At 38.9% G+C, this 10,762-nt stretch overlaps 1 protein-coding gene across 4 annotated transcripts in view; it reads left to right on the top strand.

Moving 5' to 3' along the window:
- The window catches only part of ap1ar (adaptor related protein complex 1 associated regulatory protein), an 11,650-nt gene extending 1,975 nt beyond the window's left edge, over positions 1-9,675 (top strand). Inside the window, exons 2-10 of one of the 4 annotated variants that reach the window (XM_046030452.1) lie at positions 857-905; positions 1,001-1,027; positions 1,744-1,769; positions 1,861-1,957; positions 2,141-2,239; positions 2,773-2,834; positions 4,465-4,538; positions 4,649-4,771; positions 5,187-9,675. In XM_046030452.1, coding sequence (XP_045886408.1) covers positions 857-905; positions 1,001-1,027; positions 1,744-1,769; positions 1,861-1,957; positions 2,141-2,239; positions 2,773-2,834; positions 4,465-4,538; positions 4,649-4,771; positions 5,187-5,458 — 829 coding nt within the window. In that variant the 3' untranslated portion in view covers positions 5,459-9,675. Of the gene's footprint in view, positions 1-856; positions 906-1,000; positions 1,028-1,743; positions 1,770-1,860; positions 1,958-2,140; positions 2,240-2,769; positions 2,835-4,464; positions 4,539-4,648; positions 4,772-5,186 lie in introns of all 4 variants that reach the window. The other 3 variants (XM_046030453.1, XM_046030451.1, XM_046030454.1) reach the window with 3 other exon arrangements.
- Positions 9,676-10,762: the final 1,087 nt, after the last annotated feature.

Here is a 10,762-nt window from a genome sequence, read left to right as displayed (position 1 = left end):
TCTCCAGGGTGCGGTTATCCCTATTGCTTGTACACTTTTTTCTACCACATCTTTTCCTTCCTTTCGCCTCTCTATTAATGTGCTTGGACACAGAGCTCTGTGAACAGCCAGCCTCTTTAGCAATGACCTTTTGTGTCTTGCCCTCCTTGTGCAAGGTGTCAATGGTCGTCTTTTGGACAGCTGTCAAGTCAGCAGTCTTCCCCATGATTGTGTAGCCTACAGAACTAGACTGAGAGACCATTTAAAGGCCTTTGCAGTTGTTTTGAGTTAATTAGCTGATTAGAGTGTGGCACCAGGTCTCTTCAATATTGAACCTTTTCACAATATTCTAATTTTCTGAGATCCTGATTTTGGGGTTTTCATTAGTTGTCAGTTATAATCATCAAAATTAAAAGGAAACACTTGAAATATATCAGTCTGAGTGGAATGAATGTATACATTATACAAGTTTCACTTTTTGAATGGAATTACTGAAATAAATCAACTTTTTGATGACATTCTAATTATATGACCAGCAGCTGTACACTAGGGTAATAAAATCATGATTTTGTGGCATACTCACACATATAAATCAAAAAGTGAAATAAAAATAAAATATTTTAATGATCACAAGTCACAGTCCTGTGACTGTTGCAACATGACTGTGTACACTGTGCTTCTGCCTCTGAATTATTTGAGTCAACACTCGGGACAACAATAAAATCCTCATCACCAGATGAGTTACTATGATCAGAACCATTCGATATCAGATAAAGTGCTGCTTTTAAAGGGTCGAAAGGAACACATCAGGTTCAAAGGTGATTCAAAGGCTCAGATTGTTGCCAGTGTCATCATGCTGTCTTAATTATTCATACAGGTCCAAATACTTCCGAAGCAGTACCACAGGGGAACATTATACAATAGAGGTATGAGTCGTACATTTGCTAGTATTGTTTTCTTTTTTTAATGATTAATGAATTCAGTAATATGTTTTATCTAATTGTGACATTTAATTTTGCAGTTTGAAAATCTGGTTGAGAGTGATGAGGTAAGTCTGATCAACCTTCTGATCATGTGCTGATGACCTGTTCATGTATAAGAGTTATCAGAACCTAAATAAGTTTGAGGATTGGGCTGCAACTAATGGTTATTTTCATTATCGATTTAATCTGTCAGTTATTTTCTCCAGTAATCGATTAGTTGTTAGGTCCAGAAGATTGTGAAAAATGTCGATCAGTTCCCAAAGCCCAAGGTGACATCATCAAATGTCAAATATATTCAGTTTACTGTCAGAGAGGAGTAAAGAAACCAGAAAATGTTCACATTGTAGGCGCTGAAATCAGAGAATTTGGACGTTAAAGCCGATTAATCGATTATCAAAATAGTTGCTGATTAATTTAATAGTTTACTACTAATCGATTAATATAGTAATCATTACAGCTCTGTTTGAGGAAAACACTGTTAATGAGCATTTCTCTATTATTGGAACCAATGAAATTGTAATAGACGTGTTTTATAAGACGTGTAGTCTAATTAAAAGCTGCATTACGATGGTACTCCCAGGATACTTTTTACTTTTAGACTTCTGTCAGACTTTCCCCTGATAGCCATCATCCAGTGATGGATGGAAAACACAGCAGTCAGGGAGTAACTCAATTACAGTTTTCAGAGTCTCAGACTAGTACCACTTAAGTCAAACAGCGCAGTGAGGAAGATGCATTTCACATTGCTGAATGGTAAAATGTTGCGTTTGCTGTATTGCAGGCTGAGAGCCCACAGCCCTGCCCGAGGTAAGGGCAAAACATCTTGCATTTTCTTTCACCAAAAAGATTTTGAAAGAACAGTTTTATCTTCAAGTCTGTTCTCTTCTTCTTTTATTAGGCCCATCAGTGAAGATGAGATCAAGCACCTCAAAGAGCACCGCTACACTGCACTCTCAGACAAGCAGATCCTGATAGACCAGAAACTACAAGTGGAGGTGAGACACCATTTAAAAGGTCATCTATAGAGTGGTCTGTCTGTGTAAGAACAGCCCCTGTGGTCCCATTTTACGTTTATAGACCTATTTGTGCTTATTTTTAATTTGCTGCATTGTTTTTTCTGTTTTGTAATTTTCTGTTCTGTGTTTTGTGTTTGTTTCATTTTGTTATTTCTGCTTCAGTTAGAGGCACAAGAGGAGAAGTTGAGGCTAGAAGAGGAGGCTAGAAATGCCGCCCAGCGTGAGGCCGCCAGGTTGGCACGTGAACGAAAATTGAAGGAGGTGAGGCGGCACTGAGCGCTCCCTTCTGCCAGTTTGACTTACTGCTTGGCTAAAATAACTTCTCTAACCTACTGGCCCTGCAGTGGCTACCGAGCATTTCCAGTCCTCCGCCTTCTGCATCTTAAAGGAACACAGTGATACTTTTTGTCCTCATTAACCTGTCCTTGTTATCCAGTCAGGAGAATTGTTGTCTGTTTCAGGGCTTCATTTACCTGACAATATGTTGGTAGCATTCTTAATCGTCCTTTTAGAAATATAACAGTATTGTAGGAGCATTTGGTCTACTGCCAATACTGTTTCAGGGAAAGGCCTGCTGCAGGAAAACGGCCTTTCATAGTGATATAATGAAAATGGGACTCTTGTTTTAAGCCACATTCCACTGCTCCTCAGGTGCTGCTTTGTTTTGTTGTAGTTATTTGCTCACATGTTTCCCTGATAGCGCCAAAACTGTGAACTAGTTTTTTTTTTTTTTTTTCTTAATCATTAATATAGTCTGTTTCTATTTACTTGATCTATGGTTTTATTGTTAGCAGCTGTCTGCCCAGAAGAAACGGGGGAAAGCAGATGGCTCCGGCAGTGAAACTCAGCAAAGAAAGTGAGTCACTTAAGTTCATTAAACAACAGGGTAGTTGTTCAGCTGAGGACAAGCTGCGGTCATGAGGTTTTCATAGGTTTTAGTAGACATACTTAGTAGACAGTAATGCTTTGTGTATTTCAAAGGGTGCGACATTACGAGAGTCTATCATCCACCTCAGTTGGTGGCATCGGTGTTGGCAGGTTATTTTTTCGGGGCTTCAAATAACCTGACCCCCCACCGTTACTCATGACACACCTGACCAGCAACGCAGACACCTGTCGCTCTATGTCCTGCTGTCTCTCTCCCACTCCCTCAGAGACACTTTGCTCTGTTTGACTGTCTCTCTGCTCCAGGATGCTTCATTCCCTCTAAAGCGGCTGTGAGCTGCACTTAATCAGAGGTGCTCAAGTGAACATTTGTGTGGAATTGTGGTGATATTTCTGTCTGATCACAAGTAGTTTCAGTTTCGGTTTTCTTCCTCTGATGAACAGCAGTGCGCTCGTCTCATCGAGTAGGCTGCAAGTCAAATTATTTATTTATATAGGCCAAACTGTTTTTTAAAAATGGGCCAACTATCGGCCCATAAAGCATCAGGCCTATACTGACATTGGGCCGGCCCAATCACATCTCTTAGCACCCACTCCCTCCCCCTCTGCTCGAGCTGTTTCTTGTGTTGTGGGCCAAAAAAATAATAATTCGCCAAATGCGTGAAAATAACCGATATATAGATATGAGCTAAAAAAATAATAAGTTACTGATTCTATTATATTGTTATGTTCTGAATTGTCATCTGACAACTAAATTTTGTCCTTCCCTTTATAAAGATAAAGACATTTTCACCATAAATTGGTACAGAAAATGTCTCCAGAATTCAGGTAATTAAGTGTTTAATGCTCAAAATCTTCGGGGGGGGCCTATTGAATTCTTCATCAATAAATAATTCTTAACTAAATTCAGATTAATTAAGCTAATTTATCATTGAGGTAAAAAGGTGCCATATGCACATTTGAAAAGACTTTAGGCTACTTCAGGTATGCCTGCATGTATGTACACTCAGCTGGGATTAAATGAAATGAGAAAGTTGATCTACAGGAGAAACATATCTGACAGCCTTACTGCATTATATTACACTATATTCTTATTTTGAATTGTCATCTGAGACATTTCCTCAATAAATTGGTGCAAATAAATTCACCAGAATGCAGAAAATTAAGAGTTTAAAGCCCAAATTTTTCAGGGGGAGGACCCCCAGACCCCCCATTTTAATATCAGTGTTAATTATTATCAATAGTAATTATAAAATTCATAATAAATGTAGGTACATAATTTACTGTAGCTTTATAGATGTACATTGGGTAGGCGGCAATGGGGGGTGGGGGGGTTAAAACATGAAAGATATCTGTGCTGGGCTAAGCCCCCAATGTTTCAAGAGCCTGGAAATGCCCTGTCATTTAATAATTGGTATTAACCAACAACTCACTACAAAGCACTACTGCCTAACTAATTTACACTGTGCTGGAAGGTAGCTGTACAAAGCTTTAAAGAACAGCTAAAAACATTTAGTGGGAGGCGCTGTTCAGGCACACTGATTTTTGTGAAAAACAGTTCTGTTATTGTTGTGTTGATTGTTATCATGGGCCTGTTCCAGACAAGCCTCTGGGGAGGATTTTGACGTCTACCTCCATAGTGTAAAAGCCCAGTCCGAGGCTTTCAGGAGCACCAGTAAGTGAACCTTCTAGCCTTAATTATACTAATTACAGGTGGATGTGTACAGTCAGTTGAAAAGGTGTAAGAGTTACATGCACTCTGTTGTAATAATTGACTGTTTCCAGGACTGCCCTCTGACACCAATGTGGTGACTCCCAACACAGAGTACAGCTGGGATTTCACCACCAAGACCCGCTCCACCAACGATGACGGGACCTCACTGGATCTAGAGTGGGAAGACGAGGAAGGTGAGAGTTTACATTTTTGCTGAAATTGGAAACCTTTCGGTGCCCCGGTAGCTCACCTGGTAGAGAGTGTGGATCATGTACTAAGGCTGAGTCTTCATCTCAGCCGCCTGGGTTCAATTCCAGCCTGGGGCCCTTTGCTGCATGTGAATCTATGTCCCTCTCTCTCTCCAGCTGTCCCTATCTAAAAAAATTTTGTTAAAGATCTGATCCATACATATATAGCATCTAAGTTAGGTTCCATAAAAAAAAACTAAAAATACAATAACATGTAATATGTTAACATTTAAATTTTGTTTAGACAGTCTAGGAACAGGTTTCATGGATTCTCTCAGAATCACCAGATCACTGCCTGCAGCAGTTTTTGACTTCAGTGACTTCTGCCGTCAGAATGAAAGCTCATGTCCTTGCATCGTAGGAATCAATCGTGCGCTTCCAGCCTGGGAGAGGTCTCGGACGGAGGAGGACATCCTGCGCGCAGCCCTGAGGCCTGGCAGCAAGCAGATGAACAGCGGCCCGACCTCGGCCTCCGAGGACTCCAACGCGCTGGAGTGGGAGAATGATTTTGTGAGTAACCATCCAGAGGACAATGCAGACACTGAATTCGAAGGGTTTGTCAATCCTGTCCTAGACACTCCCTCTGAGGATGCCACGGACTGTGGCCTCAGGTTGGACAACCAGGACAGATAGTGTCCAGCACCAAAGGGGACGTTGTGTGCACTCTTCATGTCAAAGCTCACCAGCTTTTTGCCTCATGACATGGAAATGTACTTACTTGCTCTTCATAGTCTGTAACTTGAGACTCTGATGCTGCAGGAATATGTGTTTCTACACTACAGTAGTGTGGGGATGTTTTTATCAAATACTCGTTTTTCAGTGCCTTCATTTGCCAAATTAGCTGACCATTTTATGCATCGTAACTTAAACTGTTACCATCCATTACCATTTGACACATTGTTCAGTAAGTGCTTATTTTCAACGCACAGTGCCCAAGTGACCATACAGAAGCTGCCGAGCTACGCTGAAGGGAAACTTTATAGGAAAAGCAGATGGCTGCTTTAGGAGCTGCATATTATACTCACTGCTGGAAATGGACATATATCACCGGTTGTGGGGAGATGGGAGGGTAACTTATTAAATTCCAGTTGACAATTTTTCCTATGCATTTGAACTGTCCTGTGTAGCAGCAGTAGACAGCCCTCTGTGCAGTACCCGGGGACCAACCGCAGTTATGAGGCCAGTACCTTGGTCACTTGGTCCTGCATTTCTTTTGGTGTGAGACAAACACAGAATAAAACATCCATGCTACAGAAAAAATCCTCACTCAGACCTCAGTGTCTCTCATCTTCAAGTTATTGCATGATGGCAAAAAAGGAACTGAGGTCTATGTAAAGGTTGCTAAACATTAATCTAAACCGTTTTGATTAATCGGTATAATAATGTCTGCATTCACATCATAAGTGAGGGTCTATTTTTTTTTTTTTTCCAGTTTTTTCGGTTTAGCATGGCCAATATGGGACCTGTCAAATTTAAAACTGCAACTGTAATTTGTGCATTTTCTGATATAATTGTTCAACTCATAGGATACCACTGAGACATTCATTGAACTCCATCCAGGCTCAAAACAGCTTTCCTACCTGATTATATGTGTCCACCTCTCAGGGCTAACAGCCTCTTGTCCAGAAAAATAAGAATAAAGAAGCCCAAGCATGAAAACAATTACTGACCTTTTGCAGTAATATGCTCAGTGGTGTTGTTTCTAAATATACACATTTCCATAAGTGACAGTTTTATAAACAACATGATTAAGCACACACCTACTGGTCTATTGTAGGTTTTAAACTTTTTCTTCTTTTCTTGATGTTTAGATTTTTTGTCAAAAACCAACAACTACACACACACACTTTCTATATTATTGATTATGGGCAGCAGCTCGACATCATTTACATACAATTAGCATAGATAATGGTTTGGCAGAGCAGACAGGAAACAGAAGGCAAATGAGCCTCTTTCTTTATCCCAACAAATATAGTATCTAAACTGGCCTTTGTCATAGATTGCCAGGTTCCCACAACATTTAAGGACCTGCAATCAGCACAATTGGTAGTGCTTATTCTGACTATTATTCTTGATCTAAATCCACATATGTCTGCTGGAAAGCAAAATGATTAAGCTGTTAATGTGAATATACAACAGGTGGAACATAACAGGAGACAATCTTAACTAAAAACAAAAATCTACTGGTTTCTGATTGGTTGCAGAAAAAGTAGCTCTGAACTAAGAACATTCACACATCCCACTGTGACTGCTCACTGCTAACAATGAAAGCAATATTTTGTGGACATTGTGAAAAGATAAATGACACGCAAACTGGAGTCTGGATGTAAAAAGAAAAATTACATGCAAACATGACTCATGTTGGGTAAACTTTGTCATGTCCCTATAGTTGATCCGATGCTGCTGTAAGCATTATTCTAGTTCTTGTGCATTACATTTTTATATCCTGAGCAAAGTTCAGGACAGTAGTGTTTCACATCGATTATTTAATCAGTTTGAATCAAAAGTAGTTTACTGAGTGCATTCCAATGTGTGGATTTGTAAAAGCTCTCCACTCTTAGAAGAGATTCACTGAAATGATTCACTTATGTGAAGAGGAAAATGTGCACTACTGTTGAAGTGTGTAGACGAGACACGGGTGACTTGCAGAGATTTTACTAATATTTGAGTGTGTAATTTAAGAATAGTATTGTTTTGAGCACATTTGAATATTATGTGTTGCTGTGATTACATGAACTCTGATTAATTCATTCAGTCATTTTCTGTATAAACCCTTAACATTCCCTGTTAAGAGAAAAAATTAAATATAGAAAAATGTATTGCCATCACATGCACTCACTGACCTAGTGTACAGCTGGGATTGGTACAATTTTATGTAGCATTATTTCACAGAACCATCACCTTAATCAGTCTTGCTAGCTGTTGCTGCAAGTCACTTTGTTTTTAAAGATGATTCACACTGGCAGAATGTTTGAACAAACTAAATAAATTGGTGACTTTAGTACAGGCAGCTCCTAAACCAAGTCAAAGTTAAACTTGCACCACAATACAAATTACAAATACACAAAACAATCTACAGATCTCAGCTCTCTACTAGGAGCTTGGGATGTTCAACAAAAGTGAAACATCACTTTAACTAGAGGTACTACATGGCTGTATGGCAAGACAAGAGATGGGGCTAACTCTATTTACACTGCACAGTGTGTTTCTGTGTGATCTGTCACAGCTCAGTTTGTTGTACATGACCCCACTGTTGTTCAGGGGTTTGAGTCCCTTTTTAAGAATCCATACTTAAAATTGACACTGGTAAAAAAAAAAAAAAAGAAAAATGCTGTTAACTAATTCACCAAAGCCTATTTACACTGTACAGTAATCATTTTTGTAAAGGTTGATACAAGTATCGTAGTCATCATGTTTGCTCATTTATATGATTCCCAAAATCACATGTCAACCAATAAACCTCCTCAGTTTGTGTTGAATGTATTTATGTCCTTAAAGGCAGACTGCACAATGTTAAATTTTAGCTGGGGGGGGGGGTGTTATTTGTTGCTTTCAACTGAGTTTAAAACAAAGCCAAAATGATGTGCAAATAGCACATGAAAGTAACTAGAAACTAACTAACTAGAAAAGACACTAGCAGTGCAGCAGATACAGTGCACATACAGTGTATAAAGAATTGATTCAAGGAATTGACGCATTTTAAAATAACTGATCACCATGCAGGTTCATTTTAAACCAGCATCATACAACCCGCAGCAGGCAGCATTAAAATAAAAAACCTTTTACACTCCTGCTGGAGCACTCTGCAGGTCATCCTCAGTGGTCCACCGCCTGACTCGGTTTTGGAAGCGCCGCTCTCACTAGTTGCTTCAAGATGTAGGAATGGGCTGTTGATAATCTGTCATAAATTTCCCACAACTAAATAGTAATTTTACTGCTCTGTGTTTTAAATGCAGTGATTCAACTTCCTGCCCGTTCACGTGTTACTCATTAGCATTGTGAACACTCTGCCTGTTATATCTCTGCTGTGAAAAATCCTCTGTGAACGGGAAGTGACTAATTTCATATTTGTGTTTTTCAAGTAGGGGAAGACTTGTGTAGTTAACAGGCCGTGATAGACACGATGACTAAACTGTCAAAGAAAAGTGTGACACAAAGATACTCCAAGTACATCCAAACGTAATACATTTTATTTAAAATGTGTCTCCTAACAGCACTCTGACACTGCAAATCAGACCTCCTTGCTCACTGATAATTTACCTGTTGATCACCAGTCAATCAAATCAGGTGATCTGCAGTCCACACTGATTATTTACAAAGTTGAATATAGTCAAAACTACCAAATTTGTTGGATAATGTAATTATGTCATAATTTGTTGAAAGAGTTTATTACTTCATAAGGATCTCAGAATGTGTAATGATATGGACTGTAACAATGTAAAAGAAATAGGATTGTTATAACTGAAGTTGTAGATTACTCAATATGCTTAATACTTTGGTTACCACTGCATACAACAATGTGATGTAGTTATTTCTGTGCATTCAAATGTGGTTGGTTTGCAGCAAGACATTTGAAAGTTGTTACACGTAACAGTTACTACCAGCTTTTTTGTTAGATACGGGCAGAAAAACGGATCCTCTGTAAACGCTCATCTGTCCTTTTTTACCGTGGTGGTCACAAAACTAGACTTTTTGTGCACCTGTAAACCATGAACATGAAGGGTGGTAGATTTTGGGGAGAGTTAATTTCTTTCTGTACATGTTTGCACTTATAGAGACTCAACAGCTTTACCAGATGATATGTGCTTCATTTGCAGCTTGGACTCCTGTAAATAAAAGTTGTCTTTGCATATTTGTTCACTGTATATTTTTCCATTAGGAGGGCTAAGGTAGTAGAAATAGTAATTGATTTGTGTTCATACATGAGGAAAATATTTGAATACTTGATACCATGGTCTGGATTTTTTGCATCAGGAGACACGAGTATACATGAGTGCAATTTCCAGTATCGGCTCACCATCACTACATCACTGTTCATTGTGAATATTTAATTAGATCACTAAACTGAGCTGCACTGCGGCAACACTGTGCCATTGGTGTTGTCACAACCTCTTTTCTGATGTTATGTAAGAATAGCATCTAATCAGTTCTGCTGGTTATATTTGAGCATAAAATGTCTGTCAACTTTCAGAAGCTACTGTAATTGGGGATAGTAATAGAAAGATTTTGGAGATTGGCAGAGCTTTTCCCGCTCCTCATGCCTGGACCAAACATTGACCTGGTGTGAGTGTGATTATAGGGTTAACAGATGCCTGGCTCTCATGACTAATGAATAAAGCACATGTACCAGTGAAGGATTCCTCTTACTGAGACAATATTGATGATTATTATTAACAGGATATTGTGTTTCTTGTAGCATGTAGCCATCTGGGTTTTGCTTGAATGCAGTGAATCCAGCTTCAAAATAAACAAGTACCCAAATTATGTTGTGTAACTTTTCCTGTAATAATTGATAGTCTGATGACCTTGGACTGTGTCGTCCAGTTAACCTAATAAAAGTCAGATATTCAGTGTTAATATTCACGTACAGTCACAAACAGAAAAGCATCGGTTTTTCCATCAAACTCAGCCTGTCATGCAGTAAACGTACCTTTTAGTTTGTACAGCCACAAACTAAAGTCGGTACAATAGTATAAGATTTTATGGGCACCTTACAGGATCTCACAAAAGTGAGAATACCCCTCACATTTTTGTAAATATATGATTATATCTTATGTGACAACACTGAAGAAATGACACTTTGCTACAATATAAAGTAGGGAGTGTACAGCTTGTATAACTGTAAATTTGCTGTTCCCTCAAAATAAAACCTCACACACCTATTAATGTCTAAACTGCTGGCAACGAAAATGAGTACACCCCTAAGTGAAAATGTTC

This window comes from Micropterus dolomieu, linkage group LG19 (genome assembly GCF_021292245.1).
Source record: "Micropterus dolomieu isolate WLL.071019.BEF.003 ecotype Adirondacks linkage group LG19, ASM2129224v1, whole genome shotgun sequence".
Classification (NCBI taxonomy): domain Eukaryota; kingdom Metazoa; phylum Chordata; class Actinopteri; order Centrarchiformes; family Centrarchidae; genus Micropterus; species Micropterus dolomieu.
This window is presented reverse-complemented; position numbering and strand designations above follow the sequence as displayed.